Source organism: Balaenoptera borealis, assembly GCF_965194805.1.
Source record: "Balaenoptera borealis genome assembly, chromosome: 7".
NCBI lineage: Eukaryota > Metazoa > Chordata > Mammalia > Artiodactyla > Balaenopteridae > Balaenoptera > Balaenoptera borealis.
The window spans coordinates 5,914,650-5,941,023 of NC_138864.1; the positions used below are offsets into that span (position 1 = coordinate 5,914,650).

At 35.5% G+C, this 26,374-nt stretch overlaps 1 protein-coding gene across 5 annotated transcripts in view; it reads right to left on the reverse strand.

Annotated features, from left to right (window-relative positions):
* Positions 1-26,374, reverse strand: part of ZPBP (zona pellucida binding protein) — a 96,347-nt gene that overhangs the window by 53,314 nt on the left and 16,659 nt on the right. For 3 of the 5 annotated variants that reach the window (XR_014247037.1, XM_082400528.1, XM_082400529.1), the window contains exons 4-5: positions 23,666-23,815; positions 11,768-11,986 (exon numbers count right to left, since the gene is read on the reverse strand). Coding sequence is in view for 4 of the 5 variants with exons in the window: in XM_082400528.1 (XP_082256654.1) it covers positions 11,768-11,986; positions 23,666-23,815 (369 nt within the window). In the remaining variant the exon portion in view is untranslated. The remainder of the gene's footprint in view (positions 1-11,767; positions 11,987-23,665; positions 23,816-26,374) is intronic. The other 2 variants (XM_082400530.1, XM_082400531.1) reach the window with 1 other exon arrangement.

A 26,374-nucleotide genomic window follows, 5' to 3' on the forward strand; every position in this document is an offset into this window, starting at 1 on the left:
CTCAACAAAGGTAAGCACACGGACGACAGAAGCTGCTGCCACTGTCAGATCAGATTGTAACAGCAATTTTTCTATACATGACTTAAGAGTCTAATATACTTAAGAAAAAACAATTGGTCTAAAGGCTAGTATTACTGTAACTTTGGTTTGTAACTCCACACTTTGTTTTCTATATAAATTAAGAGACTAATTCATTTAAACTAATTATTAGTATATTTTGGGGCACACAATGTATAAAGTAGCAAGTTTATGTCATCAACAACTGAAAGAGGTGGGGATACAGCTGTTAAAGGAGAGTTTTCATACGGTGTAGAAGTTAGGTTGGTATAAATTCAGATTAGAGTGTTATAAACTTAGGAATGTGAAATGTAATTCCCGTGGTAACAACAAAGAAAATAACTATAGAATATACACAAAAGGAAATGAAAAAGATTTCAACATTTAACTACAAAAAAGTCAACTACACAAAAAAGACTATAATGAAGGAAATGAGGAACAAAACTGCTATAAAGCATAAAGAAAAAAAATAGCAAAATGACATAGGTAAATTCTGCATTATCAATAATCATTTTAAAAGTAAATGGATTGGGGACTTCCCTGGTGGCGCAGTGGTTAAGAATCCACCTGCCAATGTAGGGGACACGGGTTCGAGCCCTGGACCGGGAAGATCCCACATGCCATGGAGCAACTAAGCAACTAAGCCCGTGTGCCACAACTACTGAGCCTGTGCTCTAGAGCCCGTGAGCCACAACTATTGAAGCCCGTGCTCCCTAGAGCCCACGCACCACAACTACTGAGCCCACGTGCTCCAACTACTGAAGCCCGCACGCCTAGAGCCCATGCTCCACAGCAAGAGAGGCCACCACAGTGAGAAGCCCACGCACCACAATGAGGAGTAGCCCCCGTTAGCCACAACTAGAGAAAGCCCGCACGCAGCAATGAAGACCCAACACAGCCAAAAATAAACAAATAAATAAATAAATAAGTGTATTAAATTCTCAAGTCAAAAGAGAGAGATTTGCGAATGAATAAAAAAACATAATCCTACTATGTACTGTCTATAGGAGACTCACTTAGATACAAAAACAAAAATAGATTGCAAATGAAAGGATGGAAAAAGATATTCCATGCAAATAGTAACCAAAACAGAACAAGAGTTGTTATACTCATAAGAGATAAAATAGACTTAAAATCAAGAAAGGGTATAAGAGACAAATAAGGACAATATATACTAATAAAAGGTTTAACACAGCAAGAATATGTAATGTAAATATAAACATTTACATACCTAATATCAGACCATGAAAATTTTTGAAGTAAAACCTAACAGCATTCAAAAGAGAAATATACATTTCTACAATAACATTTGGAGACTTCAATATCTCACAATAGTGGATAGAAGAGTCAGATAGAAGGTAAGTAAGGAAATAGAGATCTTAAACAACACAGTCATAACCCAGGACTGGATGACTTCAGTGGTGAGTTCTAACAACAGTTAGAAGAATTAATACCAATCCTCTCAAACACTTCCAAAAAGGTGAAGAGGAGGTAACACTTCTAAACTCATCCTCTGAGGCCAGCGTTACCCAGACACAAAAGCCAGACAAAGACACCATAAGACACTACAGATCCATATCCCTAATCAACACTGATGAAAAACTCAACAAAATACTAACAAACCAAACTCAGGGGCTTACTAACAGGGTCATACACCATGCACAAGTGGGGTTTATTGCCAGAATTCAGGGATGGGCCAACATACAACCATGCCATTTCGTCTCATTAATGGAAGTTGTAGCCAGTGTGTTGTGGCAGGAAAGCAAAATAAGAGGTGTCCAAATTGGAAAAGAAGCAGGAAAATTACTTCTGTTCAGAGATGCTATGATCTCATACGCAGACAGTAAGATTCCACAAATAAAACTGTTAAGAACTAATAAATAAATTCAGCAAAGTTGCACAATACAAAGTCAATGCACAAATCAGCTGCGTTTCTATACACTACAATGAAAAGCCTGAAAAGAAAATTATGGGAACAATTCCATTTACAAAGGCATCAGAAAGAATAAAATACTGAGGAATTAACCAATTAATTAACCATTACCTTAACCAATACACAGGAATTAACTTACAATTAACTTAACCATTGTTGAAAGAAATTAAAGAAGACATAAATAAATAGAAATGCATCCAATGTTCATAGACTGGAAAACGTAACATCGTTAAAATGTCAATACTACACAAAACAATCTATAGACTCAATGCAATCAACATTAAAATCCCAACTACATTTTCTGCAAAACAGAAAAATCCATGCTAAAATCTATGTGGAATCGCAAGGGACTTTATATAGCCAAAAGTCTGAAAAAAGAATAAAGCTAAAAATCACAATTCTTGATTTCAAAATTTACTACAAAGCTGCAGTAACCAAAACAGTGTGTTACTGGCATAAAGACAGAAATATTGACCAATGTAACAGACAGCCCAGAAATAAGCCCTCACATATATGGCCAAATGATTTTGACAATGGCGTCAACACTATTCGATAGGGAAATGACAGCCTTTTCAATAAATGGTGCTGGGAAAACTGGATATCCACATGCAAAAGGATGAATTTGGATTCTTACCTAACACCATACATGCAAATTAGCTCAAGATGGATCAAAAACCTAAATGTAAGAAATAAAACTACAAAATTCTTAGGGGAAAACTTATGGCAAAAGCTTCATTGGATTTGGCAGTGATTTCTTGGATATGTCACCAAAGGTACAAGAAACAAAAGAAAAAAACAGACAAGTGGACTTCATCAAAAAAAATTTTTAAAGTGTGCATCAAAACACAATAGCAATAGAGTTAAAAGGCAACCTACAGAATGTGAGAAAATATCTGCAAGTCACATATCTGATAAGGGATAAATATACAGAATATACAGAGAACTCCTAAAACTCAATACCAAAAAAAACCAAACAACCAGATTAAAAAATGGGCAATGAACAAAAAAAAAAAAAAAAAAAAGTGGGCAATGAGGGACTTCCCTGGTGGTCCAGTGGTTAAGACTCCATGCTCCCAGTGCAGGGGGCCTGGGTTCGATCCCTGGTCAGGGAACTAGATCCCACATGCTGCAACTAAGAACCCGCATGCTGCAACTAAGACCCAGCACAGCCAAATAAATAAATAAATAAATAAATAAATTTAAAAAAAAAAATGGGTAATGAAATTGACTAGGAATTTCTCCAAAGGAGATGTACAAATGGCCAATAAGCTCAGGAAAAGATATTCAACATAACTAATTTTTAGGGAAATGCAAATCAAAACTATAATGAGACACTACCAAATACCCATTAGGATGGTTACTATGAAAACAAAAGAAAATAACTAGTGTTGGTGAGAATGTGGTGAATTGGAACTCTTGTACACTGTTGGTGGGAATGCAAAATGTTGTAGCCACTGTGGAAAAACAGTAGCAGTTCCTCAAAAAAAAAAAACAAAAATCAAAACAGAATTACTATTATGATCTAGCAAATCCACCTTTGAGTATATACCCAAAAGAACTGAATGCAGGGTCTCAAAGAGACATGTGTACACCTATACGCAGCATTATTCACAATAGTGAACTGAAAACAACACAAGTGGCCATCAATGCATTCACGGAGCAGCAAAATGTTGTATATACACAGAATGAAATATTATTAGTTCTTAAAAAGGAAGAAAATCCTGCCATATGTTACAACATGGATGAACCTTGAGGACATTTTGCTAAGTGAAATAAGCCAGAAACAAACAGAAAACTACTGTATGATTCCCCTTATATGAGATATTTAGTTAAAATCACAGAGATAGAAAGTAGAAGGGTAGATGCTAGGAGCTGCAGGAAAAAGAGCAACTTATTGTTTAGTAGAAACAGAATATCAGCTTCCCACAATGAAAGTGTTTTGGAGGTGAATGATGATAACAGTTAGACATGAATGTATTTAATACAACGTAACTGTATACTTGAAATGGTTAAGATTAATTTTATGTTATGTGTATTTTACCACAATAAGAAAATGAAAAAAAATTAAAAATAAAAGAATTAAATCAGACTTCTCCTCAGAAGCCATGCAAGCAAGAGAATAGTGTGAATGATTTTAAACACAGTATTGAAAGAAAAAAAAATGTCACCAAACTAAAATACTGAATTCCGTGAAATTATTCTTCAAAACTGAAATAAAAACAAAGACTTTCTCAGAAAAACAAAAACTGAGAGAATTTGTCACCAGAAACCCAGACTTATAAGAAACATTAAAAGAAGTTCTTCATAAAGAAGGAAAACAATACGTGTCCACAACTTGGATCTAAATAAAGGAAGGGCACTAGAGAAGGAATAAAAGAAGGTAATAGTAAATCTATTTTTCTTATTCTTAACTGATCTGACAACAGCTTGTTCAAAAGCTTATGGATGAGTAAAATAAATTACTGCATTTTTATAAGGGAAGAGAGGACAAATTTGGGAATTCTATTATGAAGTACTTGTACTACCCATGAAATGGTACAGCATTATTTGAAAGTAGACTTGGATTAGTCATAAAGGTGTACTGCAAACTATAGGGCAAACAAAGTAAAAAACAAATTATAATTGATATGCTAAGAGAAACAAATGGAATCATATAAATGCTTGATTAAAACCAGAGAAGGCAAAAAAGTGGAAGAGGAAAAAGAAACAAAGAAAAGGGGCAACAAATACAGAACAGTAACAAATATGGTAAATGTTAATCCAACTCCACCAATAATCATTTTTAAAGTCAATGGTTTAAATTCACCAATTAAAAGACAGAGACTGGGCTTCCCTGGTGGCGCAGTGGTTGAGAATCTGCCTGCTAATGCAGGGGACACGGGTTCGAGCCCTGGTCTGGGAAGATCCCACATGCCACAGAGCAACTGGGCCCATGAGCCACAATTACCAAGCCTGCGCGTTTGGAGCCTGTTCTCCGCAACGGGAGAGGCCGTGATAGTGTAAGGCCCGCACACCGCGATGAAGAGTGGCCACCGCTTGCCACAACTAGAGAAAGCCCTCGCACAGAAGCGAAGACCCAACACAGTCATAAATAAATAAATAAATAAATAACTGATTGAAGGACTTTATTAAAAAAAAAAAGACAGACTGTCAGAATGAATTTTTTAAAGATCTAATTATATCTCATCTACAAGAGACCCACTTTAAACATAAAGACACTGATAGACTAAAAGTAAAGGGATGGAGAAAAATATACCATGCTAACATGAATCAAAAGAAAGCTGGAAAAGCAATATTAACTTTAGACAAAAGACAAACATCTAGACAAAGAAAAAAAGAGAAATTAAAGTAGAGGACATTACTATATATCTTTCATAAATAAAAAGGATTATGAGAATATTATGTACAATAGTATGTTAAAAATTAGATAACCTACGTGAAATAGATGAAAATATAAATTATCTAAACTGACCCAAGAAGAAACACAAAATATGAACAGGCATGTAACAAACAGATCAAATCAGCAATCAATGATCTTCCAATAAAGAAAACCCTGGACCCAATGGCTTCAGTGGTGAACTCTACCAAACATTAACTATTAAAAGAAATCTTTCTCCATCACTTTCAAAAGAATAGAAGAGGAAGGGACACTTCTTAAAACTCATTTCATGAAGCCAGTAGTACCCTGATACCAAGGGCAGACAATAACAAGAAAAGAAAACTCTGGGCTAATATCAATTTGAATGCAAATACTCTCAATAATAGAAGTACAAAATTATTCCAGCAGCATACTAAAAAATATATATATACCCTGACCAAGTGGGATATATTGCAGGAGTGCAAGTGTGGTTCACCATGTGGAAATAAAAAATTACAATGCACAACATTCATAGAAGGGAAAAAAAATACATAATCATCTCATTTGATACAAAAGAAATATTTGACAAAAGCTAACACCCTTTCATGATTAAAAAAAACCACACTCAATAAACTAGGAATTGAAAGTAACTGCTTCACCCTGATAAACAGCTTTTATGAAAAACCCACACAGCCAATATCAAATTCAATAGTGAAACACTTAAACTTTTCCCCTAGGATCAAGAACAATTCAAGCATGTCCACTTTTGCCATTTCTACTAAACAATATATTGACATTCTAGCAAGAGCAATTTGGCACAAAATAGAGAAGAGATAAAAGTTATCCAAATTGGAAAGAAATAAGTAAAACTATTGTTATCCTTAGGTGACATAATCTTCCATGTAGAAAATACTAAAAATTCCAAGCACCATAAAAAAACTCTTAATTAATTAAACCAAGATGTAAGATACACAAAAAAAAACAATGTATTTCTACACACTAGCGATGAACAATGTGAAAAAGAAAATTATTGCACTTACAATAGCATCAAAAACAATAACATACGTAGTAATTACTTTATCAAGAGGTTTAAGACTTATACACTGAAAAGTATAAAGCACTGCTAATAGACAAAGAAGTCTGCTGTGGTCTAAATATTTTATGTCCCCCCCCCAGTTCTTATGTTGAAATGCTAATGCCCAATGTGATGGTATTAGGAGATGGGGTCTTCAGGAAGTGCTTAGGTCATGAGAATAGAGCCTTTATGAATGAGATTGGTGCTCTTACAAAAGAGGCTCCAGAGAAACCCCTAGCTCCTTCTGCTATGTGAGGACATATAATGAAAAGTCTGTAACCCTTAAGAGGGCCCTCACCAAACATGGTGGCACTGTAACCTCAGAAATGTGAGAAATAAATTTCCATTGTTTATAAGCTACCCAGTCTATGGTATTAGTTACAGCAGCCCAACAGACTAAGACAAAGTCCTAAATAAAGGGAGAGCTATCCTGTGTTCATGGGTTGGAAGACAATATTGTTCAGGAGGTAACATTAGAGACATCTACGGATTCAATGCACACCTTAATGGCCTTGTTCAACAGGAATGGAAAAGCAGGTGCAAAAAAACATATGGGATTGCAACTGACTTCAAATAGCCAAAACAATGTTGAAAAGGGGAGAACAAAATTTAAGGACTCCCACTTCCCAATTTCAAATATTACTACAAACAAAGCTACTATCAAAACCTTATGATCAAAACGTTGTGGACTAGCAAAAGAACAGGCATACAGAGCAATGAAATAGAATTAACAGCCCGGAAATAAATTCACATATCTGTGGCTAAGTAAGTTTCAACAAGAGTACCATGACAATTCAATGAGAAAAGAACAGTCTCTTCAAAATCGGTGTTGGCATAATCGTACATCCACATTCAAACGTATGAGGTTCGATCCATATTTCACAGCATATACAAAAATTAACTCAAAATGAATCTGAGACCTAAATGTAGGTGGTAAACTTCAAAATTCTTAGAAAATAGCAAAATGAGTACACATCAAGCAAAGAGATCTCAAATAAAAAACATAATATTATACCTCAAGGAATAAGAAAAAGAAAATCACACTAATCCCAACATTAGCAGAAGAAAGGAAATAATAGATTAGAGCAGAAATAAATGAAATAGGAAAAAGCAGAAATGGTTAACAAAACCAAAACTTGGTTTTTTGAAAAGATAAAACTGACAACCTTTAGCTATAATAAGAAAAAAAGAGGACCCAAATAAATGAAATTATAAATTAAAGAAGAGACATTACTCTGATACCCAGAAATACAAAGGAGCCAAAGAGACTACTATGAATAACTATACACCAAAAATTGGACAACTGAGAAGAAACTGATAAATTCCTAGAAACATGCAACCTACCAAGACCGGAATCATAAAGAAGTAAAAATTTGAACAGATCAATAGTGAGTAAGGAGATAGAATCATTAACCAAAAATCTCCCCCCAGCCCCACAAAAAAGCCCAGAAGCAGATGGCTTCACTGATGAATTCTACCAAATATTTAAAGAACTAACATCAATCTTTCTCAAACTTCCAAAAAACTGAAGAGGAGGTAACATGCTCAAACCATTTTACAAGGCCTGATACCAAAGCCAGATAAGGACACTAATCGAAAAGAAAACTATAGGCCAATATTCCTGATGAATATAGATGGAAAAATCCTCAACAAAATACTGGCAAGCCAAAATGAACAGCACATTAAAAGCATCAAACAACATGAGCAAGTGGGATTCATCTCTGAGATGCAAGGATGGTTCAACATATGCAGATCAACAAATGTGATTCATCACATTAATAGAATGAAAAATAAAAACCACATGGTCATCTCAATGTATGCAAAAATGTATCTGACAAAATTCAACTTCCTTTCAAAATAAAACTCTCAACAAATTAGGTACAGAATGAATCTACCTTAATATAATAATGGCCATGTATGACAAGTCCACAGCTAACATCATACTCAATACAAAAGGTTGAAAGATTTTCCTCTAAGATCAGGAACAAGGAAAAGATGCCCACTCTCACCACCCCTATATAACAGTACTGGAAGTCCTAGCCAGAGTAGTCCAGCAAGGCAAAGAAATAAAAGACACCTGAATCAAACAAGGAGAAGTGAAACTATCTCTGTCTGCATATGATGTAATTTGACATAGAGGAAATCCTAAAGACTTCAGCAAAAAGCTGTTAGACTTAATAAATGAATTTAGTTAAGTTTCAGGATACAAAACAACATGCAAAAATTGGTATAATTTCTGTATAATAACAAATTATCTGAAAAGAAATAAAGAAACAATCCTATTTACAATACTATCAAAAACAAAAAAATACATAGGAGTAAATTTAAACAAGGAGGTAAAAGGTCTGTACACTGAAAATTACAAGACAGTGATGAAAGAAACTGAAGAAGACACAAATAAATGGAGATGCCTCGTGTTCATGAATTGAATGAAATTAATATTGTTAAAATATCCATACAACCCAAAGTAACCTACAGATTCAATGTAATCTTTACTAAGATTCCAATGTATTTTTTACAGAAATAGAAAAAAAAATCCTAAAATTTGTATGGAATCACAAAAGACCCTGAATAACCAATGCAGTTCTAAGAAAGAACGAAGCTGGAAGTATCACACTTCTAATTTCAAATTATATTACAAAGGTATAGTAGTCAAAACAATATGGTACTGGCATAAAAACAAACACATAGTCCTATGGAATAGAACTGAAAACCCAGGAAATAAACCTATGCATGTAAGGTCAACTAATATTTGACAAGAAAGCCAAGAATACTCAGTTGAGAATAGACAGTCTCCCCAGTAAATGGTACTGGGAAAACTGGATATTCACATGCAAAAGAATGAAACTAGACTCCTATCTCATACCACTCACAAAAAATAACTCAAAATGGATTAAAGACTTAAATGTAAAACCTAAACCATAAAACTCCTAGGAGAAAACACAGGGAAAAGATGGTGCTGGCAATGACTTTATGAATATGACACCAAAGCACAAGCAATGAAAACAAAAATAAACAAATGGGACTACATACAACTAAAAAAGCTTCTTCACAGCAAAAGAAACAATCAAAAAACTGAAAAGACAACCTAGAGAATGGTATAAAATATTTGATAACCACATAAATTTGATAAGACAATAATATCCTAAATATATAAGGAACTCATACAATTCAAAAACAAAAAACAAATAACCCAATTAAAAATTGAAAAGGACCTGAATAGACAATTTTTTCTTAGAAAGTATTCAAATGGCCAACAGGTAAATGAAAAGGTGCTCAACATCACAATTCATCACAGAAATGAAAATCAAAACCACGAGATATCACCCACATCTGTTAGAATGATGATTATCCAAAAGACAAGAGATGAGTGTTAGCAAGGATATGGAAAAAAGGTAATCCTTGTGCAACTTTAGTGGGAATATGCATTGGTATAGCTACTATGGAAAATAGTAGGGAGGTTCCTCAAAAGGTAAAAAAAAAAAAAAAAAAAAAAAAATAGAACTACCATATGATCCAGCAATTCCACTTCTGGACATACATCTGAAGGAAATGAAATCACTCTCTCTTAGAGATATCTGTACCCACGTGTTCAATGCAGCATCATTCACCATAGCTAAGACATAGAAACAACCTAAGTATCCATCAACAGATGAACGGATAAAGAAAATATGGCACACACACACACACACACACACACACACACACACACAGGAATATTATTCAGCCATAAAAATGAAGGAGATTCTGCCATGTGTAACAACACAGATAAAACTTGAGGGCATTTTGCTAAGTGAAACAAGTCAGAGAAAGACAAATACTGTATGGCCTTACTTATATGTGGAATCTACAAAAACTGAACTCAAAAAAAGAGAACAGATTGGTGATTGCCAGGGGCATGGATCGGGGGTGAGGGAAATGAATGAAGGAAGACAAAGGGTACAAATAAATTCAGGTATGTAATGCAGAGCTTGGTGAATATAGTTAATAATACTGTATTGTATATATTTGAAAGTTGCTAGAAGAGTAGATTTTAGAAGTTCTTACTGCAGAAATAAATAAATCGTAACTATGTGAGAAGATCTATGTGTTTAACCTTATTATGGTAAACATTTTGCAATACATAGATACATCAAATCCTTATGTTGTTCACTTTGAACTAACGTATTGTTATATGTCAATTATGTATCAATAAAGCTAGGGAAAAAAATCAAAATTGGGCAAAGGACTTGAATGAACTTTTCTCCAAAAAAAATATACGAATGGTCAATAAGCACATGAAAAAATGCTCAACATCATGAGTCATTACAGAAATGCAAATTAAGCCCACAGTGAACTCATTTCTATCGAAAATCATCTCTTTTCTCTTATGGGTTCAAGTACACTTTCAGGTTTTCTCAAGACTATTAAATGCCTATTAATAGCACCTATTCAATACACCCGGTACAAAGACCCCATAACTCTTATGAATGCTAACAGTGGGTCTTTGATGAGCTAAAGAAAGACTCAGCCTATCTTTCATAATTTGCCTCAGGGGCTGGAGAAAAACTCTCAAAAGTTTTTCTGGAGAAGAGAAAAGAAGTAAGGAAGATAAAAGATAGTGAAAATGGGGTTGAGCACCTCTTATTCTTTTCTCTGAAAGCTTCGCACCTCTCACTTGTATCTAAACATTCAATCCTAGATGGCCAAGAAAGAGAGAGGGAATATCAGAGAAATGAGTAAGTGTAATCAAACACTGACAGTAGAGGAATCAAGGACAGGGGGTAAAGAAGAAAGAAAGGAGACAGCAACATACCATTTGAGATGAAAAGTGGAGGGGGTCCTCTCGCCACTGGGACCCATTAAGAACACATGCATGGGTATTCCTAAATGCTCATTCATAAACAGCCCCTTTATAAATCTAAAGTCTTCAGATATTAAGTCCAATTCTTGGTTTTCCAGAATACACTGGGCTTTTGCTCTGCATTGTTAGGAAAAGCAACCTAAGCTGTTAGAACAGTCCCTCTGGTCTAAACTGTTAACCTAGCTTATTATATAATTACACGCTTTTACAAATTAAATCTTTGTAGCTAAATATCATGATAGATATTCCTCATACTAAATTCCATTCTATAGTAAATTATCATAGCAATGTTTAAGTTATTTGGGAATCCAAACTCTTCATTAAGTACATGAATCAGCAGAAATGTATTTGGGGACTATTAGAACTAAGAAGTGAAAGTAAAGAATATGAAACATTCATATCTATAGCATTTACATTCTAAAAATGCCTCTAGTAACTCACGTCTCTAAGATTAGTTTTACATGCTAACTTTGTTTTCTTTAGAGAACTGCATATACTTACCTGAAAATGTAAAAAACAATTCATTTTGCAAACCAGCTCTTTGCATTTTAACACGATGGCATTCAGACTTAAGTAAGAAAACTTGACATGAAAGGTCAAGAACCAATTTGCTTAAAATCTGAAGAAGTTTCTTCTCAAAAGAAACATTATAGACACTATTGCAGGGAGCTGCATGATATCGAGCTGTGAACTGGTAATAATACTGCGGCTCACGATAAGCTGCAAAAAATTAAACAGAGAACAGTACAGCAATGGTTATTTAAGCAATTCAGATATATTTCAGCTGTTCAAGAGAAATCATTACTTGGAATACATTGGACCCTTGAACAACGCAGGGTTAGGGTTAGGAACACCAACCACACCCCCAGGTGAAAATCCATGTACAATTTATAGTCAGCCCTCCTTACCCATGTTCCTCTGAATCCAGGGTTCTGCATGTGTGGATGTGGATCGTGTGGTACTGTAGTATTTGCTACTGAAAACATCCATGTATAATGGACCCACACAGTTCAAACTCATGTTGTTCAAAGGTGAACTGTGTATGTTTTTATATACAGCCATATATACATCATTTTAATTTAACAAGCACTTATCTAGCAGCTACTAAGTGACAAATGCTGTTATAGGCACTTTACAAATAGAAACTCATTTAAATCTCCTAAGATTATTAAAGATTGGTATAATCTTCACATCCAGCATGTATTGAGGGATACTATGTCACATGCCTAATGCTTGTGCTATCAAAACTGAGACTCTAGCTGAGGAGCCCAGCCCAGAGTCTGTGCCCTTAACCACCATGTCATGCTGCCTCAAACTTAGGTATGAGACTTCCCTAAGTTTAAATATTCGTCTTCGAAGAAAAGAGAGTCATATAATTGCCAACAATAGGCAAAAAAAAAAGTATGTTTCTAACTCATCTATAAGCTTTATTGAGTTCAATTATAACACCTGAAACTGAGATTAGGGGTTTTTTTTTCTATCCATTTCAAAATCTCACTGAAATGACACAAGAAATATAAAAATGATAAATCCATGGTACTAGAAATCAGAAAAGTTTACCTTCTAAGACAGGGAGCTCTGTTGCTACTTTTGTTAATCAAGGGGCCTGCTGAGGAGACACTCTCCACTCACACTAAAGTGACAGCCACCACGGTCCACTTTCCCACCTGCTCATTTAAGCCAAAATTGAGTGCACAGACCAAGCTACTATAAGCCTTTGTATTCAAGGTTGAGACCAGACAGCTTCTAATTCATTTACAAACATGAATGAAAACCACAGATTCTCCTAACTAAATCTGGGGAAATCCAAAAGCACTAAAGAAAACCATGAAAATGAAAAAGCAAGGGAAAATAACATAAAAGAAAATTAATGTAGGAAGCATTTAGAAATAAGTTTTTAAAATTCTAACTAGTAAAGATAGAAAATATATCCATAAAACTATTATAAAACTATTGTAGAAGAGAAGTGATGGTAAATATGAAAAGCATCCTGGAAAAAAATTTTAAATACAAATACTGAAATTTAAAAATTAATTGAAGTAATAAATGAAAACAAGGTTAAAAATATGTTTGGAGATGAAATAATGAAATTCTCACATAGCATAGATCAAAATTAGAAACAAAATGACAAGAGCAAAGGAAGAGAAAAGGAAGAGAGATCCCAGATATCCTATGTCAAAGTGAAGGAGTTCCAGGAAAGAACAGAGCAGACAAAGGAGAAGTTAATCAGGGGACAAACAGGGAAAACACTCTGTAAGCTGAAGAAAGATCTGTGTCACCACACCAAAAAGGTCCATGAAACTGTGAATAAGAAAACTGAAAAACAATGTCACATTGAGACATAAATCTTAAAAATCTATCAATATCATGCATTTACTGATACATACATTCCCATATGATAAATGACTGATTTATATTGATTATATCATGACTGATCACATCAAAGCCGTGTGATGTGATACACACAAGCACCACGTAGAAGAGTGAACCTTATCAGATGGACCTGGAAGTGCAGCAAGGCTCAGAGCAAGGACTGCAGACAGAGCAAGCACTCGTCTGGTTCACGGGCTAAAAAAGAACTCCTTTTTCCTTCCAGAAATCCGGCATGTATCATGCTATTACCTTTGATAGAAAGAAATCTGAATATAAGCCACAATATCTTCAAAATGCCCTCAAAAACTGTATCAAAAGTGTTCTCTTCTGAAGACAGCTTCTTATCTCTGGGAGAAGTACACATTTACACACACAGCAACTCAGGATCCGCTTGTAAAAGAGTTATTAACAAGTTGTATAAAAGAGAACACAGCAGGCTGAGGCTGCCTACAGGATTGGCCCCTGGATGGTAAGTATTTCCCTACACGGACAGGCATTGCTCCCCATATGATAAAACTGTTTCCCCACCTGAGGAACTGAACCCTGCACCTCTGGGAGTTTGGGACTTCTGTCGTTGTCAGGCAGAGGGAGCCTTCATGACTAGCTCCCAGTCAGCGCCTGGGTGCTGAGCCGGCACAGGGGTTACTGGATTTTCACACTAAGGAAAGGAAGGGGCTCAGTGCGACCTCACACAGGAAGGACAGCACAGCAGTCCCGTACGTGGATCTCACCTGGCTCTGCCCATGACTTTCCCCCTGCCATTCCTACTGTGTATCCTTCACCTTAGCCTTGAGTACAACTCTGCTGAGTCCCCCAAGTCCTTGCAGGGAATCCCTGCAACAGTTTAAAAAATAAAATCCTCATATGAAAATCAGAAGCTTTAAAAGAAAAAAGACATATACGGCTCTAGAAAAATGAGAATGATAAAAAAAATGGCATAAACATCTACAGGAGCTGTTCTCAAAAGTTTTGGTCGCCGGATCTCTTTACATTCTTAAAAATCACTAAGGACCACCAAAGAACTTTTATGTAGGATATATCTACCAATATTTATGATACAAAAAATTCAAACTGAAAAACTTTTTAAATGTTTATTAATTCATTTTAAAATGATAGAAACTCATCAGGCAGTAACATAAAAAAACACTTTTAGGTACAATAACACTTTTCAAAAAGAATCAGTGAGAACAGTAGTACTGTTTTATATTTTGAAAAGCTCTTAAGGTCTGCTTAATAGAAGTCAGCTGGATTCTTATACTTGCTTGTTCATTCAATGACATATGATGTGTTGGTTTATTGCCTCATAGAGATAGGTAGTTGGTTAGAAAGAAACATTTTAACAGCTTTTTCAGGTAATTGTGGATGACTGTTCCACAGTAGTTTACCCACTGCAACTGTAAATCTCAACACAGTTAAAACAGTAAATAATATCATTGTATAATTACAAAAACAGTTTTCACCTTACTGACCCCTTGAAAGGGACTCAGGGACTCCAAGGAGTCCATAGATTACTATTTGAAAACTACTGATCTATACTCAGGGTTAGAGTATTTGAACTTACTAGAAATTGGCAAGAACACAATAACTTAGTAAAACAGGCAAAAAATATGAATAGAAAATCTCAAAAGGAATAATAAGCACAGAAAAAGATGCTCAGAGATACTAGTACTAAGGAAAATGCAATCACAACAGTGGCATAACATTTTATACCCCTATGCAAATAAAAGAGCAATAACACCTATTTTTGTGAGGGATATGGGTACAAACAAGTTTTCATACATATTATGAAAATTTAAAAATAAAAGAAATATATACCTCAAAATATTAAGGAAAGTAATAAATTAAGAATAGGAAATTATAAAACAAAAACCAGTACATATGACTAAAGAACAAGTGGAGATTTTAAAGAAAAAGATCCAATTGGAAATACTGGGGATGGAAAGTATAGTCATTGAAATAGAAAAACGGCACCAAAGTTAAAACAGAAAGTGAATAGACTATCTAAACTTGCAGACTTCACATCGCTGAAGAGAGGTTTGATAAATTGGACGATGGTACCTAAAACACATTTAAAGATGTGTATATATGAAAGACAAGTGAAAAGATATGGATGATAAATTAAGGAGCCCTAACAAATATGTTTAATTGGTATTCCAGGAATAAATAGTTAAGAGGAAAGGTTTTTAGAGATCATGAAGGAGTCAACAAAATCCAAGCTAGATGGAAACTCCATTCCAGACTGGGGCAGACAAGGGCACAAGGCTCCCTCTCCCCAGGAAGGGACAGGAGGTCAGCCCTTCTCATGCAGACCAGAGCTACCTGGTGCTAAAGGAAGTTGTGGGTGAGTACAGCTGAGGGGTGAAGGCTCCCTCCTTCCACCATCCCCACTTTGTGAGACGGAGGCTCTAACCTGGCTGCAGCAATTCTGAAAACAATGGGAGCCCATCAGCCTTGTCCAGCTTATCATGTGAAGTGTCCACACCAGGAGAAACATGCTGTGGAGACCCAGGGCTGCTGCTGCTACCTCCTGCAACAAGTGCCAAGTTCCTAAAGCAGTGTGTCACTCACAGAGAAGCACACCACTGTCCCCAGCCCCAGCCCCAGCGCGGTGGCTCAGAGAATCCGCCGGGGATGAGCAGCAGGCCGTAGAACCAAGAGCTCAGAATCTCTTCTCAAAGGAACTGACGTCCTCGTGATAAACTGGGGGAAGTTCAAACCTCAGGGCGCTTCCAAAAACACTTGCAATATGGGGAAAGACAACTGGGAGAAGGCGAAACTGTAGGCAGCCTAGTTGTCAGAGAGCAACACAGGAGGAGTCAGCTGGAAGGAGCAATCCTGAGGTCAGAACAAATCTCAAACAGACCTGGGGAACCCAAACTGAACTGGATCGGTTTTAGAGGAATTTATGCCTCAGGGCATTGTTGAAAACAACAGATACATGAAACCTCTATGGGTACACCCAAGGTGCACCTTCCTAGGACAGACTTTGGAGGCCTCACACTATGGTGGTAGGGGGAGTGAACCTCACTGAAATAATCTAGCCAGTTGCTAAACAAATAAACAGGATAAAATTATGACAAATCTGGAGGGTGGGGGAAGGAAGTGGACCACTACCCAGAGTTGCTAGAATACATTATCTAAAAAGTCCAGTTTCCAAACAAATTTATGAGACATGCAACGAAACAGGAAAGTATAACCCATACACTGGAAAAAACTAGGAAGCAGAAATTGCCTGTTTAAGAGTGACCAGATGTGGTCACTTTTAAAGATAAATATTAAAAACTAAAGACTTCAAAGCATTCATTATAAATGTGTTAAAATAACAAAAGAAAATCATGATTAATGAAGGGAGGTATTTTAATAATGTCACATCAAATAGAAACTATCTATAAAAAATTATAAAAAAAAGAATCACGTGGAAATTCTGTAGGTAAAAAGTAAGAACACTGAAAGGAAAAACACAATAAGAAGCTCAACAGTAGATCTGATCTGACAGAATAACGAATCAGCTAAAAGTTTTTCAGACTGTTAAAAAGAAAACCACAGGCCCAAAATTATGTTACATGTGCTAAACCCCAAGATACCAAAACTACACTTAATATTTAATCTAATGGCAGTTTCAACCTCTCCCAGAAATGTAATCCTAATCAACCAGTCTGGAATTTTCTAGTCTAACAGTAAGGTAATCTATCACACAGGCTTCCTCCAGTCCCCAGAGGAAGAAGAAGCAACCTGCATGATAAAACCAAAACCTCTGCCACTCCCTTCCCCACACCCTCAAAAAAAGAGGGCCTAGTCTAAAAATAATCCTTTCTTTTCTTTTGCTAATAGCTCCCTTGCTCCATCCTCCTGCCTACAAAAACTCCCATTTCATACAACCCCTGAGAGCCACCTTCTAGTTGCTAGATGGGATGCTCCCCGATTCATGAATTGCCTAATAAAGCTAATTAGATCTTCAAATTTTCTTGAATTTTGTTTTCTAACAAGACTGAAAGAACATGACCTCAGTCAATAATCTGAATCCACACAAAAAAACAAAGCACTCCAGTAAATTATGTAACTATATAAACAGAATAAGTGCATATTTCTTCTACTTTCTTTCCTCTTTACTGATTTAAAAAGCAATTGTATAAAAGAATTTGTATATGATGCATCACTGGGACCAAACATAAATATATATTTTCCAATAGAAGCACAATGGAGGTGTGTGGGAGCAAAGCTGTACTAGACTAAGGAAATGACTACAGATGGAAACTTGAAAAAATGCAAACAATTAAAGAAAATAAAAAATGATAAACAAGAAGGCTAATGTAACAAAATCTATAAATATACACTTGCTCTCCTAATTTCAGCTTCTCTGAAATACATAAAGTTACACAAAATAATAATTATAAAAATGTATTGTTAGTTTTGTAACATTTACAGGTGTAATATGTATAATATTAATACCACAAAAAGCATGGAAAAGGAATAGATCTACATAAGACTAAGGTTTCTATATCTCACTAGAATTAAGTTTGTAAAGATGTCAAGCTGATTCTGATAGGTTAAGATATATGTGGTAACTTCTAGAGCAATCAATAAGGAAATGACTCAAAAATATATAGTAAAAAATCATTAAAGTAATTAAAATGCTACATTAGAAAATATTCACTTAATTCACAAGACAATGAGAAAGAGAGGAACACACAAGACAGTGAAATATAAAATAAAATGATAGAGTATATCCACTTATACAAATAATAACATTAAATGTGAATGGATTAAATTATCTAATCAAAAGGCAGAGACTATGAAACTGGATTTAAAAAGCAATAAACTATTTAGTGTCTACATGAGACACACTTTACATGCAAAGATACAAATAGACTGAAAGTGATGGGGTGCAAAATAATACATCCTGTATACAGCAATCACAAGGCAATAGGAATGGCTATTCAATTATCAGGCAAAGTAAACTTTAAAACAAACAAAAAATGCTACTATAGCTAAAGGGTAACATTTTTTTATAATAAAAAAAGACAACCTATCAGGAAGAGAGAACAATTATAAACATACACACATGTAAGAACAAAGCACCAAAATGAAGTAAAAACTGACAGAAATGATAAAAGAAATAATCATTTTGATTATATGATAATCATTATATCATTAAATAATGATAAAAACAATTCAAAATATTGCTTGGAGACTTCCAATAATGAAAGAAACAACTAGGCAGAAGATCAACAAGGAAACAGAAGACTTGAGTAATGCCGAAACCAAATATACCTAAAAGACATCTACAGACCTCTCCACCTGGCAGCAGCAGAATATACATTCTTCTCAAGTGCTCTGGCACATTCTCAAGGATGGAGACTTTTTTAAGCCACAAATCACAATAAATTTTAAAGGACTGAAATAATACAAAGTATTTTCTCTGACTACAATGTAATAAAATTAGAGTAACAGAAAAAATTTGAAAAACTCACAAATGTGTGGAAATTAAACAACATAATTCTAAGTAACCAATGTGTCAAAGAAGAAATCAAAAGAGAAGTTAGAAAAAAAAAACTTGATATAAATTAAAAAAAAAAAACCTATGGAATGCAGCTAAAGCAGTACGTTGTGGGAAATTATATGTACAAAATTATATATATATAAAATATAATGTGATCTCTAATCAATAATTGAAACTTTTACCTTATGACACTAGGAAAGAAAGAGAAAACTAACCTTAAATCAAGAAGAGGGAAAGAAATAATAAAAATTAGAGCAGAGATAAATGATATAGAAAATAGAAAAACAACAGAATCAATTAAACAAAAACATAGTTATTTGAAGATATCAACAAAATTTACAAATCTTTAGCTAGAGTGACCAAGAAAAAATGAGAGGACTCAAATTAACAAAGTCTCGTTTTGTTGTGCTCCACATTATTGTGCTTAGCAGATATTGCATTTTTTACAAATTGAAGGTTTGTGGCAACCCTGTGTTAAGGAAGTCTATCAGTGCCATTTTTTTCTGCAGCATTTGCTCACTTTGTGTCTTTGTATCATATTTCAGTATCTTCACAGAATTTTAAGTAGAACTTGAATATGTGACTGAATTGCTGCAATCTCATGATAAAACTTGAATAAATGAGGAGTTGCTTCTTATGGATGAGCAAAGTGGTTTTTTTTTTATTTTTTATAAATCGTTTTTTCTATATATTAGCAATAAACGTGGAATCCAAAATTGGAAATCTAACATCATCTACAACTGTGCAAAAAAAGCCCAAAATAACATACTTAGGTATACACTTAAGAAAGCATGTATATAGAGATGAAAGAGGGAATTCCCTGGCAGTCCAGTGGTTAGTGCTTCCACTGCAGGGGGTACAGGTTCGATCCCTGGTCAGGGAACTAAGATCTCACATGCCTCATGGCATGGCCAAAAAGAAAGACAGAGAGAGATGGCAAACATTACCCAAATTTATCTATAGATTGAATGCAATTCCCATCAAAATTCCAGCAGCATACACTGTAGATACGTATAGGATTATTCTAAAATATATAAGGAAAGGGGTGGGCCCTAAAAAAGAAAAACATTTTGATAAAGAATAGTGGAAGGAATCACTCTACCTGGTACTGAGGGTTTCTACATAGTTACAGTGATCCACACAGTGGCACTGGCAGAGGAACAAACCCCATAGATCAACGGAAGAAATTAGAAAACCGAGAAATAGACCCACACAAATATTCTCAACTTACTGTTGACAAAGCTACAAAAACACTTCAAGAAATCATGCTGGAGCAATTGGATATCCTAACAGTGGCACTGGCAGAGGAACAAACCCCATAGATCAACGGAAGAAATTAGAAAACCGAGAAATAGACCCACACAAATATTCTCAACTTACTGTTGACAAAGCTACAAAAACACTTCAAGAAATCATGCTGGAGCAATTGGATATCCTAATGAAAATTATTAAACCTCACACCTTACACAAAAATTAACTGAAAGTGCATCATGTTAAGCAAAACTATCACAAAAGAGGAGAAAATCTTTGCCTATGCCTAGGCAAAGAATTCTTAGACTTGACAACAAAAGCATGACTAATAAGCAAATTTGATAAATCAGACTTCATTGAATTGAAAACTCTGGCTCTGTAAAAATACTGAAAACTACAAGACATTAAGAAAAGAAATTGAAGAAGAAACAAATAAATGGAAAGATATTCTGTGCTCATGGATTGGAAGAATTAATATTGTTAAAATGTTAAATACTACACAAAGCAATCTACAGCTCCAATGCAATCACTATCAAAATTCCAATGGCATTTTTCACAGAAATAAAACTATCAGAAATTTGTATGGAACCACAAAAGACCACAAATAGCCAAAGCAATCTTGAGAAAAAAGAACAAAGCTGGAGGCATCATGCTCCCTGATTTCAAGCTATATTACAAAGCTACAGTAATTAGCACAATGTGGTATTGGCATACAACCAGACACACAGATCAATGTAACAGACAGAGAGCCCAGAAATAAACCCATACATATATGGTCAATTAGTTTATAACAAAGGAGCCAAAAATATACAATGTGGAATCGACAGTCTCTTCAGTAAATGGTGTTGGGAAAACTGGCCAGCCACATGCAAAAGAATGTAACCACTGTCTTACACCATGCACAAAAATCAACTCAAAATTGATTAAAGACTTGAATGTAAGACCCGAAACCATAAAACTTCTAGCAGAAAACACAGGCAGTAAGCTCTTTGACTTACTGTCTTAGAGATAAATTTTTTAATCGAACACCAAAAGTAAAAGCAACAAAAGCAAAACTTTTGTTCACAGCCCACGCAAATAGCAAAACTCAAAAAACCTCATCAATGACCAAAAAATAAACATTAAAGCCATGAAATACCATTATTAACCTATTACATTGGCAACAATTCAAGATACAGTATACTAAGGGCATTTTAGGTAATGAGGTTCTCGTGTACTGTGGCGGGGATACAAACTGTACACTCTTTGCAGGGCAACTAGCAGAATTATCAAAATAACACTGTGAAAACCCTGTAGAAGATACTACCTTACAGAATCACCTCAGTGAAATACTAACAATTTAACATCTATAATACAAGAATACTAGTGTGTGTGTGTTTACACACAGATCAATGAGCGAGGGACTCATACACAGAGAGACACGCACAGAGGGACTCAGGGAGGAAGAGACTGAAGGACTTATTTCAAGGTTCCACGCACTGCTGTTTGAGGCAGGGAAAATCTGAAACACATGAAACGATCATCAACTGAGGAATGTGCAAGCAAAATCTGGAATACCATGTGGCATTGGAAAGACTAAAGTGGATCCTTAGAGTGAAACAGAATGACTTACATGATTTTTTTAAGCACAAAAATAGCAGGTCTCCAAAATCAGTTTATTAAATGATGTGTCATCCTGCTGCCACTGGTATAACAGTGGGGCACAGCAGGATATCAAGAGAGATAAAAATACTAACTCTAGAATGAGAATCCCTAGATTCAAATCTGAGTCCCACATTCTAACTGTGTGGCCTTGGGCAGGTCACCTAACCCACTCGGTGCCGCAGTCTCCTCATCTCGACAACACAGAAAATTGCAGTACCTACTGTGCGGGTTTGTTGTGAGGATTAAATAAGTTGAATATAAATAAAGCACTTCAACAAAAAGCCTTGCAAAAATAAGCAATATATGTGTTTTGCTGTTATTGTTATAATTACACGTAAAAACACAGCATAAATGCTTGGTAAATATTAGCTATCATTTTCATTACTATATACCAGCATTCATTTTAGGCACTGTTACACTTGTTAGCTTATGTGAATATACCCTTATGAGAGATTTCAAAGTATATCTGTTATAAACTATATAAACTATACGAAATAACACATATCATATATTACAGGAAAAACTATGTAACAAAAATGAAGTGTGACTGATTACAAAGTTTAAACAAATTATTTGCCTAACAAAGTTAATATAATTTCTCATGAAAATTGTGTCTTTCTTTGGATACATGGAACACCGTTTTTTAGTGTATAAAAATGATCAGGAAACCATTAATAACTCTGCCATTTGTTCTGCATCCCAGCTGTGAAAACAATGCTGCATGAGCTTCCTATTGCTTCCAATGGTATATTAACTTCTTAAGCCACAAACCTCGTGGCTTAAAATAACACAAATGTAGTATCTCACAGTTGTGGAGATCAGATGTCCAAGGTGAGTCTTGCAAGGCTGGAATCAAGGTACATTCACTCTGGAAGTGCCAGGCTCCAGAGACCTGCCACGTCCTTGGCTTGTGGCCCCTACCCCACCCTCTCCTTTCACTGCCACATCTCCTTTTTCTGCCTTTGGCTGTCCTGCCTTCCTCTTTAAGGACCCCTGTGACTGCACTGGGCCCACGCTAGTAATTCAGGAGAGTCTCCCCTTCTCAAGATCTTAATTACACCTGCAAAACCTGCTACCGTAGGGTAACATATTCAGAAGCTCTGGAGGTGAGACACGGACATCCTTGAGGACCCTGACTTTGTCTCCATGCGTGGGTCCCAGCCGTGAGATGGAACTTTCACTCAGGCTGTTCTCCTGGCCACTCCACAACCAACTCACGTCTCCAGTCTCAGACCTCAACAGATCAAGCTGCTTTTGGAAAGGGGTTTTAATACAGTGGCAATTCATGCTCTTGTTCACGGGGACGGCAGTGCACCAGCAAGAGGATACTCAGAATTTAAAAGCAGTATGGAGTACAATATCATGCTCATTCTCTGAAAACATGATTTCCATACCATCCTGTTTCTATGCACTGTCTTAAATTGATCTGTACATGTCAACATTCCCCTGAAGAAAAAAGATCTTCCCTTACCACTAACCCCTTACAAAGCACTTCACAAAATATAGGCAGGCAGAAATTTTTCTTTAAGAGAGAGTAAAAATAACAAAATCCCTTTAAAAAAACCTGTTAAAATATGTAAATATTTGAAAACATTAAGAAATGTTAAAATACAACTAAAATCCCTTCTTACCATATACAATATATTTCAGTTGGAGATTTTTAACGACTTCTTCCACAGTAGGTTTATACTCCAGAAAACACGTGTAAACCCCACTCATGCTCTCCTCGAAGTTCTGGAATACAAGGCTTCCTGTGGAGGTCACTTGTGCAGTGCTGTTTTCTAATAGAGGAATGAGATACAGTGATCAGTAGCTTAAATTACATGAGATTGAGATAAAATAACGAAATATTTTCTAAACAGAGAAAAACCATCCAAATTTACCTACAGAATCATTGAAGGAGTCGGGGACATAGTCATTGTGTCCGGTGGTTCTTGACAGTGGGTGCCAGGATGAACTTGTTAGTGTCAGAATTTCACTAACCAGAGTTCATCAAGTGTGTGGCTGCCTACGTGGTAAGAGACTAACAGTCACACGTACATGACGTGCTCCTGATCTGCTTGTCGCACTGAGATGGCACGATCGGTACTCCTATACATATAATATAGTATACATTTATACATACTGTCAAGTAATTATATTTGTATACATGCATATAAATACTTTATTGACGAGTTATGCTCTCATTAAGCATAAAAAATGTACATGAAAGGGATAAAACAGTGTGTCCAGAACAAAGGCTAACTCAATGTAATCACGAACACCTAGGGATTTGTTGTCATTACACAAGGTACTTGGCAAAATTTGGATTACAACCATGAGGGTTGCAGAAGAAAGAAAACAGGAGACTGGATCACTTGACACCCGAAGTCGCACAATCAGAACTCCAGTGCTGGGGGTCAGAACTTGGACGTAAGGTCCCTTGTCACTTCAGCATCCCTTAAGTAGCACACTGGGAGAGAGCCATGTTGTGTAACGGGAAAGAAGCCTGATTTAGAGGGTTAGGACTTGGTTTTGAGGTGTGCCTTTCTTTCTCATAAACTGTGTAACCGGGGATAATCACTTAGTCTTTCTGAAGTCTAGCTCCTTCATTTGCACAAGAAAGAATCATAATATATGATAATATATCTCATAGAATTGTTTTTGAATAACAAATACAAGGAATGTTAAAGTACTTGAAAAAGCTATAAATCATTAAGCAATTAAAAATGGTTACTCTCAAAGTTCATAACCATGGGTTTGCATTAGAAAAAAATTATTAAATATTAAAACTCACTCAATAATTTAATAAACTATTCATTAGAATTGAAAACATACCTTAATAAATACTCATCTTTTTCTATTTTAGGAAAATAATTTATTGCCTATAACTGTCAAGTTGAAATTTATTTTGAAGAAATTTATTGCTTCAAAATAAGACAAAAGATGAATGTTCTCAGTGAAGAAATTTTCATTATTAATTTTTTCACTAACAATTTGTTGAGTTTCTAGCACATGCAAAGCCCTGTTTCAGATACTGAAGGAGAAATGAATAGATGGATATACCCACCCTCAAGGGATTTACATAGAGCATTATGCCTTGAGAATTCCCATTTCTATATCCTGGATGAAGCTGAAAAATGTGATATAAATTTAGAATACATCTCTGTTGTACTGCCTATTTCTTCATGAATATCTTTTGATGAAAGAGTACATATTTATCATAACATGTTGTCTCTTTTTTTCGAACAGATTAAGAGGTTTTCAAGTGTTTGCTATACATATATTTCAGCAGACACAAACAGATACATCATAGTAATAAGATAAAAGGTGCCCACAAATTGTAAAGAAATTTTAGAATATCATGTCAGCAATGAAGCTATGCATTCCCTGGCAAAAATTTGAAATAAAATTTCCCAAACCAGAAGCATTAATAAATGTATTAATATATATTTGAATGCCTACTACAATGTTAAATATTATGACAGCCAGAAAATCTAGTATCATACAATTTGTAAGAAAACACTCTCTGGCTACCTTCTTATTTTAAAAAATTTAAAAGTAGCACACTTTGAAAAGATACCCAGACGATTTCATAGCCAAGAGAAGAACACACTTAACAAATACCACTTAACAAACAGACTTTTACAAAACTAAGTTTAAATGGGAATTTCAGGATGCCAAGGGATATCACTATAAGATATCACTATAAGAACTCATACAACAGCAGATTGTCAATAAATAATTAAACTGAAGTCAGGACTTCTTTCTCTAGAACTCAGCTTGATCATCTAAAAATTCAGAGTTGGATTAGATTTCTAGAAGCACATGCCTTAGAGCTCTAAAATTATATGGCAAAATTTAAGCACCATTTCATTACAACTTATTTTTAAAAACAGGTTTATACTTTTGGTTTCTACTCAGATGTGGAGTGACTATAAGAGCAACAACATCATACAACAATAAGGAAAAAGACAGACGAACTGTCAACCAAGAAATTTTCTTGAACCCATCAAACAAATGAAGCAGGTAGGGCCACCAGTAACCCTGAAAACCAGGAATGAACAGGGCCTGCAGGTAGAACCTAGACCTAAGCATTTGCTTCAACGGTCTGAGAACATCTGGCTGAAAGTTTTCAATGAATTGCTGAAAGCCAAGTGTTGTCCAGCGTGAGCACGTGACGCCTCCGAGGACCACGGATGGGGGCAGCGGGAGCGCAAAGGCAGCTGCACCCTCTTACAGGCTCTACCTTCATGAAAACCTCTGGGTGTTCAAGGGAAGATCAGGGGAACCCTGAGCAAGATTCCCACAGGGTACTGGCTAGAGGAGGGGGCCGGCACAGGGTACTGGCTAGAGGAGGG